Below are 24,056 nucleotides of genomic sequence, written 5' to 3'. Positions count from 1 at the left end.
ATGTGACATTGCTTGGGTGTGCATATTGTACTTGGCTTGCCTTTGTGATTAATTGCTAATTGTCCTACTTGCAATAACTGTTTGTTTGTGCCTGCATCTTCCTATTTGTGTTTGCATCTGGGACTCTGTTGGATTGTGGTGATTGGTTGTTGGTTGGATTGTTTGGGCCTAGGGCCGTGGTTGGAAAGAGATGAACTGATGGTTGATTTCGGTTTTGTGTTTCTGGTTTGGAAAAAAAAATTATGAAAGGCTATTTTGGTTCCGCATAGATAAACCGTTTTGAAAGGCTTTTGAGTTTTTGAGAATTGAACGGTTCTTCTTTCCGAAAAGATTTCCGACTTTACTTTTATTGGAAACTGTTGTTTTTGAAAAGAGGCATAAGACGGTTATTAATCACTGATGCGGTTATCTTCACGTATCCTATTACAGTAATTCCCAAAAACCCTCTACTGAGAACCCTTTCGAGGATGATGTTCTCACCCCCCTATATTTTTCCCCTTTCAGGATATGGGCGCAGAAGTCACGAAGAGTTTATTTAGTTATTGATATGTTCTGTATTGTTGTAGATTATTTATTGTACCCTCGCCTTTATCTTGATATATTCTGTGAGAGGGATAGGGATTGTATTGGTTAATGCTTGTAAATATATATATATATATATATATATATATATATATATATATATATATATATATATGGATGTACTCTTTATGAGTTTTGTAAGTTGTATGGTATCTATGGATGTATGTTATCGGATGAAAGTATTTTTGGGAGCGATATTGCGGTTTAAAGTTTTAAACAAGCTCATATTTTAGTATTAAATAGTATAAAAGTCGTCGTAATGTCCGAGCTATCAGAGTTGCGCAGCCGGAAGCGTGAGCTTTGGTAGTTAGGGTGTTACAGTTTCAACTAACTAACTAACTTTTTGTTTGTTTCTTAACTTTTTCAAAACTACCTAACTAATTCTCTCTCTCTCATTTTTCGAAAATATCTTCCCCCTTTTTTCAAAATTTCTTTTTAATTTATTAATTAATTTAATTTTTAAATCTTAATTTTCGAAAATTACTAACATTTTTCAAAAACTATTTTCAAAAACCACTAACTCTTTTTCAAAAATATTTTCGAAAATTCTCACTCTCCCATCTCATTCTATTTATTCATTCATATCCTAACATCTCATCTCACATCTCTGCCATCCTCACAGTTGTGTTTCTTTCTTTACATCACATTCCTTGTCTCCCCCTCTTCTTCTACTCACACAGGGATCCCTATACTGTGGTATAAAGGATCTCTATTATTATTATTATTATTATTTTTCTGTGCCTTCTTCTTTGTCATATGAGCAGGAGCAAGGATAAGAACATTCTTGTGGAAGCAGATCCAGAACCTGAAAGGACTCTGAAAAAAAAATTAAGAGAAGCTAAATTACAACAATCCAGAGATAACCTTTCAGAAATTTTCGAACAGGCAGAGGAGATGGCAGCCGAAAATAATAATAATGTAAGGAAGATGCTTAGTGACTTTACTGCACCTAATTCCAATTTACATGGAAGAAGCATCTCCATTCCTGCCATTGGAGCAAACAACTTTGAGCTGAAACCTCAATTAGTTTCTCTGATGCAGCAGAACTGCAAGTTTCATGGACTTCCATCTGAAGATCCTTTTCAGTTCTTAACCGAATTCTTGCAGATATGTGATACTGTTAAGACTAATGGGGTAGATCCTGAAGTCTACAGGCTCATGCTTTTCCCTTTTGCTGTAAGAGACAGAGCTAGATTATGGTTGGATTCTCAACCCAAAGACAGCCTGAACTCTTGGGATAAGCTGGTCACAGCTTTCTTAGCCAAGTACTTTCCTCCTCAAAAGCTGAGCAAGCTTAGAGCTGATGTTCAAACCTTCAGACAGAAAGAAGGTGAATCCCTCTATGAAGCTTGGGAAAGATACAAACAGTTGACCAAAAAGTGTCCTTCTGACATGCTTTCAGAATGGACCATCCTGGATATATTCTATGATGGTTTATCTGAGCTATCAAAGATGTCACTGGACACTTCTGCAGGTGGATCCATTCACCTAAAGAAAACGCCTGCAGAAGCTCAAGAACTCATTGACATGGTTGCTAATAACCAGTTCATGTACACTTCTGAAAGGAATCCTGTGAGTAATGGGACGCCTATGAAGAAGGGAGTTCTTGAGGTTGATACTCTGAATGCCATATTGGCTCAGAATAAAATATTGACTCAGCAAGTCAATATGATCTCTCAGAGTCTGCATGAAATGCAAGCTGCATCCAACAGTACTCAAGAGGCATCTTCTGAAGAAGAAGCTTATGATCCTGAGAACCCTGCAATAGCAGAGGTAAATTACTTAGGTGAACCTTATGGAAACACCTATAACTCAACATGGAGAAATCATCCAAATTTCTCATGGAAGGATCAAAAGCCCCAACAAGGCTTTAATAATGGTGGAAGAAACAGGTTTAGCAATAGCAAGCCTTTTCCATCATCAACTCAGCAACAGACAGAGAACTCTGAACAAAATGCTTCTAATTTAGCAAATCTAGTCTCTGATCTATCTAAGGCCACTGTAAGTTTCATGAATGAAACAAGGTCTTCCATTAGAAATCTGGAAGCACAAGTGGGCCAGCTGAGTAAAAGGATCACTGAAATCCCTCCTAGTACTCTCCCAAGCAATACAGAAGAGAACCCAAAAGGAGAGTGCAAGGTCATTGACATAAGCACCATGGCCGAACCTGTAAGGGAAGGAGAGGACGTGAATCCCAAGGAGGAAGACCTCCTGGGACATCCAGTGATCAATAAGGAGCTTCCCTCTGAGGAATCAAAGGACTCTGAGGCTCATCTAGAGACCATAGAGATTCCATTGAACCTCCTTATACCCTTCATGAGCTCTGATGAGTATTCCTCTTCTGAAGAGAATGAGGATGTTACTGAAGAGCAAACTGCCAAGTTTCTTGGTGCAATCATGAAGCTGAATGCCAAATTATTTGGTATTGATACTTGGGAAGTTGAACCTCCCTTGTTCATCAATGAACTAAGTGATCTGGATCAACTGACATTGCCTCAGAAGAGACAGGATCCTGGAAAGTTCATAATACCCTGTACCATTGACAAACCCCAATTTGACGATTTGTTTTGTATTGATTTTTGGGGATTTTATCACCTTTTACCCATATTTATTCAAGAAATAGCATGGTTTTGTATATTCTCCTTTAATTGTGCTTGAATGTGAAAACATGCTTTTTAGGACTCAAAATAGCTAAATTTAATTCACCTTGATTCTATTAGATGCCTTGATATGTTTGTTAAGTGATTTAAGGTTTAGGAGGCAAAGATTGGACCAAGGGAATGAAGAAAGAAAGCATGAAAAGTTGGAGAACTCATGAAGAAATGGAAGAACCGGAAAGCTGTCAAGCCGACCTCTTCGCACTTAATCGGCCATAACTTGAGCTACAGAGGTCCAAATGATGCGGTTCCAGTTGGGTTGGAAAGCTAACATCCGGGGCTTCGAAACGATATAAGATTTGCTATAGTTGAACCGCTCATGATGACGCGTACGCGCATAGTACGCGCATGCGCCGTTGCTGCCACCTGGTTCACTTAAAGCAAAACGTGGCCAGCGAATTCTGAAGCCTTGTGGGCCCAATCCAACTCATTTCTGATGCTATTTAAGCCAAGGATTGAAGGGGGAATGAAGATACTTTCATACTTTAGTGTTAGTTACCAATTAGTTTAGTTTAGCTTTGTAGTTAGTTTCTAGAGAGAGAAGCTCTCTCTTCTCTCTAGGATTAGGATTAGATTAGTTCTTAGATCTAGATCTATTTCTTCTTATTCTCTCTTCTAATTTTCGTTCCTCTCCTCTATTGCACTTGTAGGATTCTTCTTCTAATGTAATTCCTTTGTTTGTAGTTTGTGAATTCTCTTTTGTAGATCTACATTTCTCCTTCAATGCAATTGGTAAGTTCTTTGTTGTTTCATGATTGATTTAGTTTTCTATTGTGGACCTCTTGCCTTTGTAGTTAGATCTCTCTTTAATTCTTGCAAATTTATTGCGTTCACTTGTATTGCACTCTATGTTTTTGATGAAATGTCTCTTATAGCTATTAGTTAGATTTTGTTCCTCTTGGCCTAGGTAGAGTAATTAGTGACACTTGAGTTATCTAATTCCTTTGTTGATTGATAATTGGAGAGATTGCTAATTGGTTTAGAGTGCACTAAAGCTAGTCTTTCCTTGGGAGTTGGCTAGGACTTGTGGCTCAAGTCAATTCATCCACTTGACTTGCCTTTCTTTAGTAAGGGTTAACTAAGTGGTAGCAATGAACAATTCTCATCACAATTGAGAAGGATAACTAGGATAGGATTTCTAGTTCTCATATCTTGCCAAGAGCTTTGTTAGTTGTTAGTTTATTTTCTTTGCCATTTATATTTCTTGTCCAAAAGCTTAAAAACCCCAAATATAATTCACAACCAATAACAAGACACTTCATTACAATTCCTAGGGAGAACGACCCGAGGTTCAATACTTCGGTTTATAAATTTTAGGGGTTTGTACTAGTGACAAACAACTTTTTGTATGAAAGGATTAGTGATTGGTTTAGAAACTATACTTGCAACGAGATTTTATTTGTGAAATTGTAAACCGTCAAAAATCCATTCGTCAAAATGGCGCCGTTGCCGGGGAGTTGCAATGGTGTTATGTTATTGGTTATTGTATATATGTGAATAGTGTGAATATCTTGCTTTTTTTCTTTATTTGCTAGTTTTTGTTAGTTTTATTTTGCTTTTCCACTATGAATTCTCACCTTGGCTATGAGTGTGATTACAACTATGTTGTAGGTAATGGGGGCTACAATGAAGATGTGTATCAAGAATGGGATAACCAAAGGTGGGAAGAGCCACATGCACATGATCAATCTTCATGGCAACAACCTCCACCAATACACTATGAAGAAGAGCCATTCTTTGATGCATATCAATCTAATGGCTATGGTGAACTCCCTTGTGACTTTCAAGAACCACCACCATATGCCTATGAGCCATACCCTCAACATAACCCTCAACCATACTCAAAAGCCACTTTTCACCAACCACCTTCATATGACCATGATCCTTACCTACCATACCAACCTCCTTTTGAACCATATGAGCCATACATGGAACCACAATTCCAAGATTACTACTCCCAAGAACCACCTCAATACACACCACCACCTTACCAAGAAGAACCACCTTCCTATAATGAACTCTTTCTCCAAGACAATGAACCCTCTTATCCACCCCAATTCTCAATGGATGAAACCCTTAGCCTTATACTTCAAGGGCAAGGAGAAATGCAAAGGGAGACACTAGAATTTATGGCTACCTTGACCAAGGTAGTAAGCATTTTAGCCTCCCAATGCTTGAGCACTCAAAGCACTCCCATGGTCACATGTGGAGAACCAATTAAAGAGCATAGCATGAAGGAAAGATTGGAAACTCCGGTGGAAAAGGAGGAATACTACTTTGTGTTAGAACAATTGGAGGAGCCTATGATTATTAAAGAAAAGGAAGAAGTGGTTGAAGACTTAGGAGATGCGGAACCTCCATGGGAAGCTAAAATCAAAGAAAATCCCTCCAAGAAGAGTAAATTTGATGTTGAGGAGGAATGTGCACAACCTCCGAGGCATATTCTATATGAAGACTTGGAGAGAATGAAGCAAGAATTGAGTCCCCTTGGTGATGAAGATCATGCACCCAATCTTTTTGGGGAAGAATCCTTTGAATTTGAAGAACCTTCTCCCAATGAATTTAAAAGTGATGTGGAGGTAGATTTCTCTCAACCTCCCATTTATGACTTGAGTGATGTTGAAGAGTTAGAGGAAGTTGATGAACAAAGGATTGAAAATGAAGAAGTTTATGAAGAGGTGGAGATTGACAAGGAAGCAAACAAGGGAGTAGAGCTTGCAAGCACATTGGAGATACCTCTCCCCAAGCCACCACCATCCATTCTCTCATTCAAGTGGGTAAATTCCTTATACTTAAGCTTTGTTATTCCCCTTGAATATGGTTTGCTTGAGACGGATGGCCAACTTAGAAAAATTAGTGGCTTTAAGAGTAAAAAGGAGATGGTTAGTGGTTGGAAGCATCCTTCTAGGTTCATTATGGTCACATGTCCAAAGCTTGATAGCAAAGGTTGGGGTATAACTAGAGTACATGGGTCTAGAAGGATGTTTAGTCACTTTGTTGAGAATTCACCTTGCTCACCACCCACATGGATTAATGATAATCAACTTGGAGATGGGTGTGAAGACAAAATATGGGATCCGGGAACACATGAGGATCAACATTGGGAGCCCATGGTTTGTGAAGAACTCCATCAAAGCTTGGAGATATTAATCTTGAATGATGGAGCTTATTGGAAGTCCAAGCATTGGTGGGAGTTCCAAGATGAATACAAGCACAAGCCACCTTGATGAGGAGCTCCCCATAAGTCCAACTTAAGGACAATAAACAAAAGTGCTAGGTGGGAGACAACCCACCATGGTAAAATCCTTTCATTTTCTCTTTTGTATATATTGGTAGAATTAGCTTAATTTCATGTTTTGTTTAGTTAGTTGAGTATGTTTGGTAGTTTAAGTATGTTAAATAAGGTTTTATGGTGTTTTGGTAGCTGTTTGGAGGTTTGGAATGCTTGGATCGGTGCAAAAACATAGAAAAAAATTTTGAAAAACAGAGCACCATCCACGCGTACGCGTACATGGCGCGTACGCGCACTTCCAGCATTTTCGACCATCCACGCGTGCGCGCCATGCGTGCATACGCGCGGATTGAGAAGTTCCAACCTCCATACATTTTCCAGAGAGTTGTGCCTGCGCCGCGCCAGCGTTGTGCCTCTGGCACAGACCCCACTTGCGCACACGCGCACATGACGTGTACGCGCCACTCTCGAAATAAGCCAACGACGCGCGCGCGCCATGCGTGCGTACGCGCGGATTTCTTTCTCCCGTCCACTTTTCTTTTCTTCTCCTCTTTCCAATTCTTTCCTTCTCCTTTCTTCTTCCCTTCTCCTACCCCTCATCCAACACCTCCAAACACCATTGACAACCATTTATTTTAGTTAACAAATTAGTTAGTTAGTTAGTTGATTAGTTAGTTTTAGTTTAGTTTTCATTTTATTTTCTCTCTTTTCATCATAAGTGTTGGAGTATTGACTTTGTTTACTATACATTGCTATATCCCTTATTGCCTAAATGCTATTTTAGCATGAATAATTTTAGATAATCTTTGTTGGATTCTATGATTGAGGTTATATTTTGTTACTTGGTTTTGAGTTCTTCATGCTTACCTTTTGAAAAATACCAAGTGATGAGAATTGTCTTCGAGCTTATAACTCTTTTGAATTGCATGTTGTAGCTAGCCATCATGTGATTTGAACCATATTCTTTGATTAGGCAATCTCTTGATGGATGATGTTGAGCATTTACCTTAATGCATTGTATTTCATGATTATATCCATCCATATGTTTGACTTGAATGCTTTCATGCTTCTCTAATGCTTGTCTTACCTTACAAGCTTACTTAAAGCATCTCAAGCATACTAGGATAAGTGACGTGCATGCTTCTTTTGTGACATAGCTTTTATGCTAATGTGTATTCTAAACCGCGCAATTTAGAATTCACACACCTAATATTTCTTAATGTCACACTAATTCACTCACTCAATTCTAGTGATTTACCTCATTCCAACAATGTATGCTTCCTTGCTTTTATATCTTCTCATCTTATGGTGTTGTATTTTTGTTTTTCATAATGAATGCACCACAAGCAACCATGGAAGCGGAAGAAAGAACACATAGCAATCCGGAGAGTCGCCGTACCCCCTTGCTCGTCTTTGAGTGCACCGAGGACGGTGCAAACTTTTAAGTGTGGGGAGGTCGTCCGACCGATCGGCGATTTTGGGTGACAAATTTCTAATCCCAACACTTTTGCATTTCATTTTAGGTTTTTTGGATTTTTGTTGCATTTTCTTATTTTTGCATATATATACACAATAAGCTTAGTCAAAATAATGAAATTTTCCAAGGATTTCTATCTATAGGGCACCAATTGATTTGAGTGGAAAACTTTTCATAGAACTTGCTTGAATTATATATTTTGTGGAACATGATTTATGAGCTAAGAACACAAGCTTGTGAGATTTGAGCCTAATGGTGTGGTTACATCTTATAACCACTTATTTTTCCTTCTTGTGTGCATTATTCTCTTTCTATGATTGTAATCTTTGATTTGTTTGATTCTTTATGTCCATTATTTTGTGTATTCATGCATTTATATGATTGAGCCATCATTTTATTAGCTCACTTACCCAAATAGCCTTACCTTTTATCTTCCTTTGTTAGCCAAATTTGAGCCTACGCTTAACCCACTTATTCTTATTTTAGCACATTACAAGCCTTAAAGCGAAAAACAATAAATGTCCTTATTTGGATCTTTGATTAGCTTAGGCTAGAGTGTGTGTATCATTCAAGTGTGGGAACCTTGGGACATTGGGTGAATAAAATGGTAGTTTTGTATTATTATTGGAAATATTGGGAATTGGGTACATACTCATGTATTGATCAAACGTAAAACCTTATGCATTGAGGTTCTTGTATATAAAAAGAAAAAAATAAGAAAAAACAAAAGAAAAAGAAATAAAAGTGAAAAAGAAAAACAATATGGAAAAAGGTAAAAAAATAGAAAAAGAAAGAAAAAAAAGAATAAAAATAATAAAAAGGGGACAAAATGCCCCAAAATGAAGCTCAATAAGAATCAATGCATAAGTGTTGTGAAATGAAAAGAAAATGCATGAGTATGTGAAAAAGTGAGAAAATGGGTAGTTAGGTTAGAACTTAATTGTATAGGATGTCATAGGTTAGGTGGGAAGTTTAAGCTTATCAAAGATTCAAATTTCAAGCTCACTTGACCAAATATGCATCCTACCTTGACCCTAGCCCCATTACAACCAATGAAAAGACCTCATGATACTTGTATGCATGCATGAAATAAATGTTGATTGTTAGAAGAAAAACAAATCTTGGAAAGCATGAAATAGAGGAGAATTGAGTGAATCAACCCTAAACACTTGAGCGAATAGAGTGCAAACACATCCGGTGAGGGTTTGATGCTCAATCACATGTTTTCACCTATGATCATCATTCTTCATGCAAGTTTGTAAAAATATTTAATAACTCAATTCAATTGTGGATTAGACTTGCTAGTCCTTAGCCCTTGTGCATATATGTTTCTTGGGAATTGATTTATTTTGACCAAGCACTTGCATTCATTTAGATAGTTGCATATAGGTAGATTGCATTTAGTTAGTTTCCATTGAATAAATGCCATACCCTTACTTCATTCTTGGTTTAAGCATGAGGACATGCTTGGTTTAAGTGTGGGGAGGTTGACAAACCCCAATTTGACGGTTTGTTTTGTATTGATTTTTGGGGATTTTATCACCTTTTACCCATATTTATTCAAGAAATAGCATGGTTTTGTATATTCTCCTTTAATTGTGCTTGAATGTGAAAACATGCTTTTTAGGACTCAAAATAGCTAAATTTAATTCACCTTGATTCTATTAGATGCCTTGATATGTTTGTTAAGTGATTTAAGGTTTAGGAGGCAAAGATTGGACCAAGGGAATGAAGAAAGAAAGCATGAAAAGTTGGAGAACTCATGAAGAAATGGAAGAACCGGAAAGCTGTCAAGCCGACCTCTTCGCACTTAATCGGCCATAACTTGAGCTACAGAGGTCCAAATGATGCGGTTCCAGTTGGGTTGGAAAGCTAACATCTGGGGCTTCGAAATGATATAAGATTTGCTATAGTTGAACCGCTCATGATGACGCGTACGCGCATAGTACGCGCATGCGCCGTTGCTGCCACCTGGTTCACTTAAAGCAAAACGTGGCCAGCGAATTCTGAAGCCTTGTGGGCCCAATCCAACTCATTTCTGATGCTATTTAAGCCAAGGATTGAAGGGGGAATGAAGATACTTTCATACTTTAGTGTTAGTTACCAATTAGTTTAGTTTAGCTTTGTAGTTAGTTTCTAGAGAGAGAAGCTCTCTCTTCTCTCTAGGATTAGGATTAGATTAGTTCTTAGATCTAGATCTATTTCTTCTTATTCTCTCTTCTAATTTTCGTTCCTCTCCTCTATTGCACTTGTAGGATTCTTCTTCTAATGTAATTCCTTTGTTTGTAGTTTGTGAATTCTCTTTTGTAGATCTACATTTCTCCTTCAATGCAATTGGTAAGTTCTTTGTTGTTTCATGATTGATTTAGTTTTCTATTGTGGACCTCTTGCCTTTGTAGTTAGATCTCTCTTTAATTCTTGCAAATTTATGCATTCACTTGTATTGCACTCTATGTTTTTGATGAAATGTCTCTTATAGCTATTAGTTAGATTTTGTTCCTCTTGGCCTAGGTAGAGTAATTAGTGACACTTGAGTTATCTAATTCCTTTGTTGATTGATAATTGGAGAGATTGCTAATTGGTTTAGAGTGCACTAAAGCTAGTCTTTCCTTGGGAGTTGGCTAGGACTTGTGGCTCAAGTCAATTCATCCACTTGACTTGCCTTTCTTTAGTAAGGGTTAACTAAGTGGTAGCAATGAACAATTCTCATCACAATTGAGAAGGATAACTAGGATAGGATTTCTAGTTCTCATATCTTGCCAAGAGCTTTGTTAGTTGTTAGTTTATTTTCTTTGCCATTTATATTTCTTGTCCAAAAGCTTAAAAACCCCAAATATAATTCACAACCAATAACAAGACACTTCATTACAATTCCTAGGGAGAACGACCCGAGGTTCAATACTTCGGTTTATAAATTTTAGGGGTTTGTACTAGTGACAAACAACTTTTTGTATGAAAGGATTAGTTATTGGTTTAGAAACTATACTTGCAACGAGATTTTATTTGTGAAATTCTAAACCGTCAAAAATCCATTCGTCAACCATAGGCACCATGATCTTTAAGGCTCTGTGTGACCTTGGTTCAGGAATAAACCTCATTCTCCTCTCTGTAATAGAGAAACTGGGAATCTATGGGGTGCAAACTGCTAAAATCTCATTAGAGATGGCAGACAATTCAAGAAAACAGGCATATGGACAAGTAGAGGACGTGTTAGTAAAGGTTGAAGGCCTTTACATCCCTGCTGATTTCATAGTCCTGGATACTGAAAAGGAAGAGGATGAATCCATCATCCTAGGAAGACCTTTCCTGGCCACAGCAAGAGCTGTGATTGATGTTGACAGAGGTGAACTAGTCCTTCAATGGAATGAGGACTCCCTTGTGTTTAAAACTCAAGGATCTCCCTCTGCAACCATGGAGAGGAAGCATGAAAAGCTTCTCTCAAAGCAGAGTCAACCCAAGCCCCCACAGTCAAACTCTAAGTTTGGTGTTGGGAGGCCACAACCAAACTCTAAGTTTGGTGTTGAACTCCCATATCCAAACTCTAAGTTTGGTGTTGGAGAGTCTCAACAAAGCTCTGCACATCTGTGAGGCTCCATGAGGGCCCACTGTCAAGCTATTGACATTAAAGAAGCACTTGTTGGGAGGCAACCCAATTTCTATTTATCTAACTATATTTTTCTTAATTATATGTCTTTATAGGTTCATGATCATGTGGAGTCACAAAATAAATATAAAAATTGAAAACGGAATAAAAAACAGCAGAAGAAAAATCACACCCTGGAGGAGCATCTGTCTGGCGTTCAGCGCCAGAACAGAGCATGGTTCTGGCGCTGAACGCCCAAAATGGGCAGCTTCTGGGCACTGAACGCCAGAATAGGCATGGTTCTGGCGTTCAACGCCAGAAATGGCACACAAATGGGCGTTGAACGCCCAAAATGGCCACCAACCTGGCGCTGAACGCCCAGAGTTGGGTACAAAGGCATTTTTACATGCCTAATAGGTGCAGGAATGTAAATCCTTGAACACCTCAGGATCTGTGGACCCCACAGGATCCCCACCTACCTCTACTCACTCCTTCTCACCACTCTCTTTCACACAACCCCATAAACACTCTTCCCAAAAAAACCCTTCACCAATCACCTCAAACTCTCTTCCCCATCACCTCTTCACCACTCACATCCATCCACTCTTCCCCATAAACCTACCTCATAAACTCCACCTACCTTCAAAATTCAAAACCAATTTCCCACCCAAACCCACCCATATGGCCGAACCAATACCCCACCTCCCTACCCTATATAAAGCCATCCATTCTTCCTCAAATTCACACAACACACCCCTCTACACTCCCCTTGGCCGAAACCACATCTCCCTCTCCCTCTCCATATTTCTTCTTCTTCTTCTTCTATTCTTTTGTTTATTGCTCGAGGGCGAGCAATATTCTAAGTTTGGTGTGGTAAAAGCATAGCTTTTTTTGTTTTTCCATTACCATTGATGGCACCCAAGACCGGAGAATCCTCTAGAAGAGGGAAAGGGAAGATAAAAGCTTCCACATCCGAGTCATGGGAGATGGAAAGGTTCATCTCCAAAACCCATCAAGACCACTTCTATGATGTTGTGGCCAAGAAGAAGGTGATCCCTGAGGTCCCTTTCAAACTCAAAAGAAATGAGTATCCGGAGATCCGACATGAAATTCAAAGAAGAGGTTGGGAAGTTCTAACAAATCCCATCCAACAAGTCGGCATCCTAATGGTTCAAGAGTTCTATGCTAATGCATGGATCACCAAGAACCATGATCAAAGTAGGAACCCGAATCCGAAGAACTATGTTACAATGGTTCGGGGAAAATACTTAGATTTTAGTCCGGAAAATGTGAGGTTGGCGTTCAACTTGCCAAACATGGAAGAGAACGCACGCCCCTACACAAGGAGAGTCAACTTTGATCAAAGATTGGACCTCAAGCCTATAGCTAGAGGATGGTTGGAGTTCATTCAATGCTCAATCATTCCCACTAGCAACCGGTCTGAAGTTACTATAGACCGGGCCATCATGATCCATAGCATCATGATTGGAGAAGAGGTGGAAGTTCATGAGATTATACCTCAAGAACTCTACAAGGTGGCTGACAAGTCCTCCACTATGGCAAGGTTAGCCTTCCCTCACCTCATTTGCCATCTATGTTACTCAGCTGGAGCTTTCATAGAAGGAGACATTCCTATTAAGGAAGAGAAGCCCATCACTAAGAAAAAGATGGAGCAAGCAAGAGAGCCCATTCATGGAGCTCAAGAGGCGCAGGAAGCTCATCACCATGAGATCCCGGAGATGCCTCAAATGCACTTTCCTACACAAAACTATTGGGAGCAAATCAACACCTCCCTAGGAGAATTGAATTCCAATATGGGACAACTAAGGGTGGAACATCAAGAGCACTCCATCATGCTTCATGAAATAAGAGAAGATCTAAAAGCAATGAGGGAGGAGCAACAAAGACAAGGAAGAGACATAGAAGAGCTCAAGGACATCATTGGTTCCTCAGGAAGGAAACGCCACCATCACTAAGGTGGATTCATTCCTTGTTCTTCTTTCTTCTGTTTTTCGTTTTCTATGTTATGTGCTTATCTATGTTTGTGTCTTCATTACATGATCATTAGTAGTTAGTAACTTTGCCTTAAAGTTATGAATGTCCTATGAATCCATCACCTCTCTTAAATAAAAAAAATGTTTTAATTCAAAAGAACAAGAAGTACATGAGTTTCAAATTTATCCTTGAACTTAGCTTAATTATATTGATGTGGTGACAATGCTTCTTGTTTTCTGAATGTATGCTTGAACAGTGCATATGTCTTTTGAAGTTGTTGTTTAAGAATGTTAAATATGTTGGCTCTTGACAGAATGATGACTAGGAGACATGTTATTTGATAATCTGAAAAATCATAAAAATGATTCTTGAAGCAAGAAAAAGCAACAAAGAACAAAGCTTGCACAAAAAAAAAGGGGCGGAAAAAAAAATAATAAAATAGAAAGAAAAAGCAAGCAGAAAAAGCCAATAACCCTTAAAACCAAAAGGCAAGGGCAAATAAAAAGGACCCCAAGGATTTGAGCATCAGTGGATAGGAGGGCCTAACGGAATAAAATCCTGGTCTAAGCGGCTAAACCAAGCTGTCCCTAACCATGTGCTTGTGGCGTGTAGGTGTCAAGTGAAAACTTGAGACTGAGCGGTTAAAGTTAAGGTCCAAAGCAAAAACAAAGAGTGTGCTTAAGAACCCTGGACACCTCTAATTGGGGACTTTAGCAAAGCTGAGTCACAATCTGAAAAGGTTCACCCAATTATGTGTCTGTGGCATTTATGTATCCGGTGGTAATACTGGAAAACAAAGTGCTTAGGGCCATGGCCAAGACTCATAAAGAAGCTATGTTCAAGAATCATCATATTGAACTAGGAGAGTCAATAACACTATTCGAAATCTGAAGTTCCTATAGATGCCAATCATTCTGAACCTCAATGGATAAAGTGAGATGCCAAAACTATTCAAGAGGCAAAAAGCTATAAGTCCCGCTCATATGATTGAAGCTATGTTTCATTGATAGTTTGAAATTTATAGTATATTCTCTTCTTTTTATCCTATTTGATTTTCAGTTGCTTGGGGACAAGCAACAATTTAAGTTTGGTGTTGTGATGAGCGGATAATTTATACGCTTTTTGGCATTGTTTTTAGTATGTTTTTAGTAGGATCTAGTTACTTTTAGGGATGTTTTCATTAGTTTTTATGTTAAATTCACATTTCTGGACTTTAATATGAGTTTGTGTGTTTTTCTGTGATTTCAGGTATTTTCTGGCTGAAATTGAGGGACTTGAGCAGAAATCAGATTCAGAGGTTGAAGAAGGACTGCTGATGCTGTTGGATTCTGACCTCCCTGCACTCAAAGTGGATTTTCTGGAGCTACAGAACTCGAAATGGCGTGCTTCTAATTGCGTTGGAAAGTAGACATCCAGGGCTTTCCAGCAATATATAATAGTTTATACTTTGGCCAAGAATAGACGACATAAACTGGCGTTCAACGCCAGCTCTCTGCCCAAATCTGGCGTCCAGCGCCAGATTAGGAGCCAAAACCAGAGTTGAACGCCCAAACTGGCACAAAAGCTGGCGTTCAACTCCAAGAAGGACCTCTACACGTGCAACACTCAGGCTCAGCCCAAACACACACCAAGTGGGTCCAGGAAGTGGATTTATGCATCAATTACTTACTCATGTAAACCCTAGTAGCTAGTTTATTATAAATAGGACCTTTTACTATTGTATTAGGTATCTTTGGTCTCAGTTTTAATCCATTGTTCATCTTAGGAGACTATTGATCACGCTTTAGGGGGCTGGCCATCTCGGCCATGCCTGGACCTTCACTTATGTATTTTTAACGGTAGAGTTTCTACACTCCATAGATTAAGGTGTGGAGCTCTGCTGTTCCTCAAAGATTAATGCAAAGTACTATTGTCTTCTATTCAATTCTTCTTATTTCTCTTCTAAGATATCCATTCACACCCAAGAACGTGATGAAGGTGATGATTATGTGTGACGCTCATCATCCTTCTCCCTTATGAACGCGTGCCTGACAAACACCTCCGTTCTACATGAAATAAGCTAGAATGAATATCTCTTAGATCTCCTAACCAGAATCTTCGTGGCGTAAGCTAGAATGATGGCGGCATTCAAGAGAATCCGGAAGGTCTAAACCTTGTCTGTGGTATTCCGAGTAGGATTCAATGATTGAATGACTGTGACGAGCTCTGAACTCGCGATTGCAGGGCGTTAGTGACAGACACAAAAGGATAGTAAATCCTATTCCAGCATGATCGAGAACCGACAGATGAATAGCCGTGCCGTGACAGGGTGCGTGAGCATATTATTCACTGAGAGGATAAGATGAAGCCATTGGCAAGGGTGATGCCTCCAGACGATTAGCCGTGCCGTGACAGGGTATTGGATCATTTTCCCGAGAGATGACCGAAAGTAGCCATTGACAGTGGTGATGTATCACATAAAGCCAGCCATGGAAAGGAGTAAGACTGATTGGATGAAGATAGCAGGAAAGCAGAGGTTCAGAGGAACGAAAAGCATCTCCATTCGCTTATCTGAAATTCCTACCAATGATTTACATAAGTATCTCTATCCCTATTCTATTATTTATTATTCGAAAACTCCATAATTATTTTATATCCGCCTGACTGAGATTTACAAGATGACCATAGCTTGCTTCATACCAACAATCTCCGTGGGATTCGACCCTTACTCACGTAAGGTATTACTTGGACGACCCAGTGCACTTGCTGGTTAGTTGTATTGAAGTTGTGAACCATGGTATGGGCACCATGTTCTTGGCGCCATTGCCAGAGACAAAAAAGAGCCATGAATTTTACATAATTAAAGTGTAATCACGATTACGCGTACCAAGTTGCTCACGTTGCCAGGGATTGTTCGAGTCTGGACATCACAATTTCGTGCACCAGTAGGTACCAAAAAAAAAAAAAAACAAAGGTTTATAGCCGCAAGGCTATGATGGTATGATCTATGATGTGTAAAGAGGAAAGACAGATCTCAAAATAATAATAATAAATTAATAATAAACAGAGACAAAATACTTTTTTGGAAAAATGCAAAGAAACAAAAGCAGCGTAAAGTTGCATGTGTGTATCATGTATGACCCCATCACCCACCACCCCTGCCTGCAGCAACCAGCAAAGCCTCTTTGATTCTCTCTTTTTGAGTTTTCAAGTTTTCAACTCACCCTCCCATTCTAAAAACCCATTTCCTCTTCACATAAACAAAACCCCTAATAATTCCCATGATTCCCAACCTCGACATAATCCTTATTAAATTAAACCCGTGAAAATAATTTCTTTTCTTTTCTTTTCTTTTCTTTTTTGATATCTATAATCTATCACATCAAAATAAAAAAGAAACCAAAAAATAAAAAAAGTGGTGATTCCCAGTTCCCAGTTGCCAGTTCCAGCAAAGGAACACAGTTGGGTTGGGTTGGGTTGTGTGTATTATAGTGGAAGCGGTTCGAGAGAGAGAGAGAGAGAAAGAGAGAAATGCCAAGTGTGGCTGTGAAGCTCTACAGCGTCTTCTTCAAGTTCCTCTTGAAGCACCGTTTACAGAACCGGATTCAGGCACCGCCCGAACACTACGACGCCTTTGGAGTTACCACCCGACCCGAAGAGTCCGTCGCCGCCGCCAACCCTTCTTTCACCGACGGCGTCGCTACCAAGGACATCCACATCGACCCGTTCACTTCCCTCTCTATCCGAATCTTCCTTCCCGAATCGGCACTGACTCCTCCCGACCCTCGTTCCAACCCTAACCACAACAACGCTGCTCGCAAACCTAGGTCCGATCATGGATCTGCATCCACGCGCGACTCGAACTCTCTTCCATCGCGCCGCAACAGCTATGAACCCTCCACTGTTATGCACAGGGAGGAATCGATGCGAAGGAACAGTGCCGGAAACGGCGTGGTTGAGGGTTTGAACTTGATGTCCAACGGCGTTTACCGGGGATACTCGCCGGCAGGGGACAATCGGCGGAAACTTCCGGTGATGCTGCAGTTCCACGGCGGCGGTTGGGTCAGCGGGAGTAATGATTCTGTTGCCAACGATATGTTCTGTCGGCGGATCGCGAAGCTCTGCGATGTGATCGTGGTGGCTGTTGGGTACAGGCTGGCGCCGGAGAATCGGTATCCGGCGGCGTTTGAGGACGGGATGAAAGTGATGACTTGGTTAGCCAAGCAGGCGAATTTAGCGGAATGCAGCAAGTCGATGGGGGTTGGGAAGGTTGGTAGTGGAGGAGGGATTGGTGGTGTCGGCGGCGGTGTTGGTGGGATTGAGTTCAAGAAACCAGATGCTCATAGGCATATAGTTGATTCATTTGGAGCTTCCATTGTTGAGCCGTGGTTGGCTGCTCATGGAGATCCATCAAGGTAACAATTCTTGTCACACTGTTATGGTTCTAAATTTCTCTTTATTCATGTCATGATCCTGTTCTGTTAGGTTAGTTTATTTTGATTAAGCATTTTGAAATTTAGATTGGAATTAGTGAACTTGAAATATAGATGTGGCTGTCCTTGTGTTTACTAAACTGTGATTGCTTCTCCTCCCCCCCCCCCCCCCCCCCAAAAAAAAAAAAAAAATCCTGAATGCATTTTGTTGGCTCTGCCGAATTTAGTGAGTAGACTGTGTAGCGTAAGGCAGTCCTCTCTATGTCAAGGGATCCCTACCTCATGTATGAGAGTTTACAAGTGACAGTGGATTATGAACTTTGATAATTGCTTGGTTTTTGGTGGGTGCAAGTATAAGATGAAATTCAAATTTTATGTTGATACAAATGGATTAACTGAATTTTGTTTGCTGTTTATTAGTCTAGTAAACAGCTAGGTATCTCACATGAGAGGAACCACTGCACAGTTGTTTTCATGTGTTTGATAGTTCACATTATGTTGATGATTATTAAGATTTCGAGCAAACATAATTGCTATTTTTCTTGTGTGTGCTGATTTACTAATTTACCTACCCATTGCTGTTTAAATCCGCTAACTGTGAGAAAGTTGCATGTTGGTTTTTGTGGTTCCAAGCATGGAGGATGCTTAAGAATCGGAATTGGGATTTACAGGTGTCGACGCGTTAAAAGCTAAAGATATTGGTTTCTTTGCATTTTTTTATATCAGTGTTATCTTTCCATTCCTGGCATGTCAATAAGTACATTGAAAGGGAGGTGATAAAGTGACAATAGCATGCCACATATTCTGCCGGTGGAGGGTAGTTGATGTCTGGAACAGGTCATGCTATGTTAATGGATATAGAGATGAGAGATTTTTCAATGACAATATAAACATTCTCACTCCTGTGGAATTTTTCATTGAGGTCTCTTGGATTTGGAAAAAGGCTTTGTTATGTTTCTTACATTTCTATACCTGGTCTGATGATTTGCTTGCCATATTTATTGTCAGTATCAGACTTAAGTTTTCCCACAATTTTTGAATCAAGCAATAGGATATCCTTCTTTTTATTTTTATCTTCAACTCCTTCTGCTTTTACTTTTTAATGTTCTATGTAAATTGCCCCCCTTCCCTTGCAGGAAACCTCATCATTTCTTTGTACTTTAAAGATAGTATACCTTTGGTACTATTGTTAAATTTGTAACTACCAACCTCTTAAAATTGTAAATTAATTTATTGACTTGTAGGCATCCACATATGCTTCATGTGACAACATAGCTATATGGAGTCTTATCATTCTCCTGTGTTTATTTTGGCTGTCTCTGGTGCTCACTGTGGTTTTAATATGATGTGTTTCTCCTTTCACTCTTACCACCGTATGTCAGCTTTCTTTTTCTATACTAAGCTGCTATCTTGGATGTCTTTTGTTAAAAACCCAATATATAAATCATGAAGGTTGGTTAGGTGAGTTTAGAGTATCTGTACTCCAATGCCATAATCCTTTCCCCTCAGAATAGAACTTTTCAAATAATAAAGTATCTTTTTTTATCAGAGCATGTGTGTGGCTGTTGCGGTCAAAGTGACTGGATGGTTTAATAAAATGATTATTAGGCCAAGATTTACATATTACCACTGTTGGTAATGGCAGTGGTGGACTGGCGGGTATGCTGTGATGCAATGCCTCTCCAAAAGGGCCCATGTTTGGTGTGCACTGAATAATAATATTGAAATCTTAATTAGTTACAAGGTCACATATTTGCAGATATGCTGTTACACTGTTTGTCAATTTGTTATCATCATGCTTCCTTGCTTCCAGTTGTAAGATAATCTTCATGGAGTTCCATACTTCGATATATCTGATGCTTACCCTTCTAACTTCTTTAATAGGTGTATTCTTCTTGGCGCAAGTTGTGGTGCAAATATTGCAGACTATGTAACTCGAAAAGCTGTGGAAGGAGGCAAACTTCTGGACCCAGTCAAGGTGGTAGCACAGGTCTTGCTGTATCCATTTTTCGTTGGAAGTGTGCCCACACATTCTGAAATAAAGTTAGCAAACTCCTACTTTTATGACAAACCTATGTGTATGCTTGCGTGGAAACTTTTCCTACCAGAGGAGGAATTTGGTTTGGACCATCCAGCCGCAAATCCCTTAATCTCGGGACGAGGTCCTCCTTTAAAGCTAATGCCTCCAACATTGACAGTGGTGGCAGAACATGACTGGATGAGAGATCGCGCCATTGCTTACTCAGAGGAGCTCCGGAAGGTGAATGTTGATGCACCTGTGCTTGAATACAAGGATGCAGTGCATGAATTTGCGACACTTGATGTACTTATTAAAAGCCCTCAGGCCCAGGTTTGTGCTGAGGACATTGCTATCTGGGTCAAGAAGTATATTTCACGTAGAGGTCATGAATTCTCTTACTGAGTAGGATATAAAAAATTAAGATGATCACGACGGGTGGGATCTTTTCCGGTAAGTTTCAAATCGGCTCAGATCACTGTATTGCTGCTGTTACCTTGGGGATCTGTGATATATTACTTGATTCATTTTGATGCTTGATAAGGTGTTAGATGTACATTGGTTCGGTGTTTTGCCACCATCTACTTTTTTTGTAAGATAGTGTTTGTCAAAGGTAGGATTAGTTGAGCTAGTGAGATACATTCTCTTCATGCATATGAAATTGGGTGTTCCTGTGCCATTTTTTCCTGTGTATTATGTACTATTTCTCATGAAAATATATAAATTTTTAATGAACATTCTCGTTGTCAGTGAGTTTGCTGAGGTCAATCTAATCTTCCAGTTGGGATTACTGATGTTAGGACCAATTTTGCATCACAACTATGGAATTTATCATTCTTGGACTTCCAACATTAGTATTTACTGGTCTCTAACTTATGCAAGAACTGGTCTCTCTATATTATGCTTGGGCTTTTGGTACCGCCGTAACAGCAAAATAGTGTGTGGAGATGTTGAACACCTTCAATCCACAATGGAGGCAATATTATTGGAGATATCTGGATGATATAAAAGCCACAATTCAATGCCAAAAAAAAAAGGCCACAATTCTCGCAACTTGCATGCTACGTCGAGAAGCAGAACTTTCAATGAAACAAAAAAATCCTAATCTTCTTCACAGCTTTGCTTTTTGGAGATTCCACTGGCCGGTATTTGGAACTTTAGTCTGATGATACTTGAGGATATGGCTTCATAGCTAAGTTTTTGCTTCTCATTTTTGTCCTTCATTTTTCCCTACACCCGAAGAGATAGGACAGAAAAATTTTGTTGGAATTGGAGTGTGATATAGAGCTGGCCCATTGTTGAATTCTATGCGGAGAATTGTTCCTGCGTATTTGTCCAAGGATACTGGTTTTTCGATAACATTAAGAATTCGGAGTGAAAAGGACCTTGTTCTCTATGATTCCTTAGTAGATGTGCATTGGTGAATACATAATTATGTATATTTATACTTGTTTTACATATTTTTCTATTAGAGTAATTAATTATTAAAATAATTAATTTTCTTATAAATACAAAAAGTTAGGCATTAATTAGTGAATATTGTAATTTTTGCACCTTTATTCATATTTTGAATATATTATTTATGAATTTAGTTTGATTATATTGTGTATAAAGTTTAATTATAAATTTGAATATGGGATCATTTTATATTTCTATATGATTGCTGATTAGTGGATGATATATAATGTTCACTTAATATTCTTATTATTTTTGCCAACTGTTTCATCATTTTCTACTTGTTGATTGCATGAATCCGAACGTAGCTGCAATATAAATATGTCATGGTCCTAACATAATTTCCTCGGTGCTATTATCCCAAATCTTTTGAGGTGATTGCCCCAAACTTATCCTATACCTGTATACCTGTGTGAGGGGTTCACATAGTAACCGAATATAGATGAGCCTCCCACGCAGGAACTGTGAGCATAATTGAATCAAATGACAAAGACAACGTTGAGAAAAAATAGAGGGCTTTTTGCCAAGTGAAAATGGGTGGCTGTAGCTATATGCTCCGGCTGCGATTCGTTGTTAGCCTGAATATTGGAAGCACCTTGAGGGGAGGGGTATCCACCCTATGGTGTGTGTTCAGATTATACAATTTTCTGGGCGTATGCTATAGGTGTAAATATATGGTTACTCCGTTTGACTACTGTTCTGTAACCATGACGAGTTCCAGAACAAATCTTTGGTTGTGGAAACTCCTTCTGTTGCCTTAGAGACCAAAGAATATGTAATTTTATTAATAAAAGAATATGTAATTTTATTAATAAACTCCTTCTGTTGCCTTTGCGTAAAAATAACATGACATCAAGTATTGGCCACTTTCTTTTCGGTTCAAGTATTGCAATCTTCATATTTGGTCGGTTGCATGATTGCTTTCAGTGCTTTAGACATCTAGATGCTTTTATTAATATAATCTATATTAATAATTGAACTCCAACATGTTAGATGTTATTCGCACGTCGTGGTAAGGGATGATAGAAATTTTTTTTTTAATTATTATTAATATACTATACGGAAAAATAAGAGAGAGTTGGTATATAATTTTTTTTTTCAAAATACCCTCATGTATGATCTTTCACCTCATTGTAGTCTTTTAACTTTAGCGTTGTAAGTATCCGCAGTGCCTGACATTTCCTGAATAATATAGTCTATAAAAAATAATTTATTACCAAGAATTGAATCTTTGAACTTTTGATTTTATTGTAATATATTTATTATGATGGTTTATGAAGCATAGACACTTCGTTGAGTTGCTGTACCTGTGTGTCGGACACATTTCAGACACGATACTCGTCGATACTTATTCGATACGTGTGTCTGTTGTGTCCAATCGTGTCTTAATAAAAAATTTAAAAAAAAAATTTCGGACACACTTTGACACACCTAAATGTCATCACGTGTCAGCGTGTTTAGCCTTATTCTTAATATATATTCTTGAAATGAGTTTAAAAATAATATATATTATTATTTATTAAAACAAAAAATATTTTAAATACTTTTACATAGTTAAAAGAAGATACTAAAAACAGTTAAAAAAATATTTTATATTTTAATACAAATAAAATATAAAAAATTCATTGTAATTTATCTAAAAAAGTACTTTATATTTATATATATATGCCTTGTCCCCATATCATATAAGATTTTAAAATTTGTGTGTCCGCGTATTTCGTATCGTGTCGTGTCCCGTATCCGTGTTAGTGTCTGTGCATGGTTAATGTCAAATTTATTATTATTTACATTTAATTTATAATGAACTGGGATCAATTTATCTGAGATTTATAGTTTAGTATTAGTGTGTATTAATATATGAATTTAATTTTGATGTTATTGTTTTACACATGTATTTAATTATATAACTTCGCATTAACAAAAATAACTATTTTTTACATTGAGTGCGTGAATGATCATCTGAATATAATTATTGCACTGTATAAAATATTTTACAATATTAGTGTATTAAAATTAAACTTTTAATATATTAATAATATATAAAAAGATAGAAATTTAAGATTAAGTTTCTCTAAAATAAAGATATTGATAAAGTAATAAAGTAAATAGTTGATCACTTTTAAATTAAAATAATAAAATTAATCACATATAATAAGAGTTAAAATTTAATAATAATTATTCCTTTATTTTATTTCTTTATAAATCTCTTCAACTTTAGAAGATCAAAATTTCTCTAAACAAAACGTGTGTGTGTATATGCAACATAGTATGCGCTTAGGTAAGCTATCTTTGTTTTTTCTTTTGATTGATTCTTCTAGTTCTAACCGACTAATCATGATAGAAAAGTAAAAAATGAATATTGAAAAAACTAAACGTTTTTATTTTTATTTCTCTTATTCACATAATGTCTAAAGGGTACATATAAATATAAGGTAAATATAAATTTTAAACTACCTTAAATTTATTGTGAATATAAAAAAAATAAACATACATTTTGAACAAAAAATACATATTTTTTTAAAAATAAAATACTACTTTAGTCTTTATTCTTAAACGTTTGGATAAAATTTTGATTTTATCTCTAATATTTTATACGTTTTATTTTTTATTACAAACATCTTATTTCGTCCTATTTTAATTTTTGGT

At 37.9% G+C, this 24,056-nt stretch overlaps 1 protein-coding gene and 1 non-coding gene across 4 annotated transcripts; one reads left to right on the top strand and one right to left on the bottom strand.

Moving 5' to 3' along the window:
• Positions 1-1,872: 1,872 nt before the first annotated feature.
• LOC112761045 (small nucleolar RNA R71) lies at positions 1,873-1,980 on the bottom strand. Its single transcript, XR_003181453.1, has one exon. It is a non-coding gene; the product is annotated as a small nucleolar RNA R71 (small nucleolar RNA).
• A 14,690-nt stretch (positions 1,981-16,670) lies between these two features.
• Positions 16,671-21,651, top strand: LOC112755142 (probable carboxylesterase 11). 3 transcript variants are annotated; one of them, XM_029293676.2, is made up of 3 exons: positions 16,671-17,920; positions 19,823-20,408; positions 20,706-21,651. In XM_029293676.2, exons 1-2 carry the CDS (start codon positions 17,037-17,039, stop codon positions 20,358-20,360), a joined length of 1,422 nt encoding a protein of 473 aa, XP_029149509.1. In that variant the 5' UTR covers positions 16,671-17,036; the 3' UTR covers positions 20,361-20,408; positions 20,706-21,651. The 3 variants fall into 3 exon arrangements, with proteins under 3 accessions (XP_029149509.1, XP_029149510.1, XP_025658839.1); XM_029293677.2 differs by having other exon boundaries at positions 16,766-17,920; positions 20,756-21,651; XM_025803054.3 differs by lacking the exon at positions 20,706-21,651 and having other exon boundaries at positions 16,766-17,920; positions 19,823-20,692.
• Positions 21,652-24,056: the final 2,405 nt, after the last annotated feature.

Source organism: Arachis hypogaea, chromosome 16, assembly GCF_003086295.3.
Source record: "Arachis hypogaea cultivar Tifrunner chromosome 16, arahy.Tifrunner.gnm2.J5K5, whole genome shotgun sequence".
NCBI lineage: Eukaryota > Viridiplantae > Streptophyta > Magnoliopsida > Fabales > Fabaceae > Arachis > Arachis hypogaea.
This window is presented reverse-complemented; position numbering and strand designations above follow the sequence as displayed.

What these genes read in the sequence shown, in the direction of transcription:
- LOC112755142 (XM_029293676.2), top strand. Translation starts at nt 17,037, where the DNA reads ATGCCAAGTGTGGCTGTGAAGCTCTACAGCGTCTTCTTCAAGTTCCTC. An exon ending in GCTCATGGAGATCCATCAAG is followed by an intron (nt 17,921 to 19,822) that starts GTAACAATTCTT and finishes CTTCTTTAATAG; the next exon opens with GTGTATTCTTCTTGGCGCAA.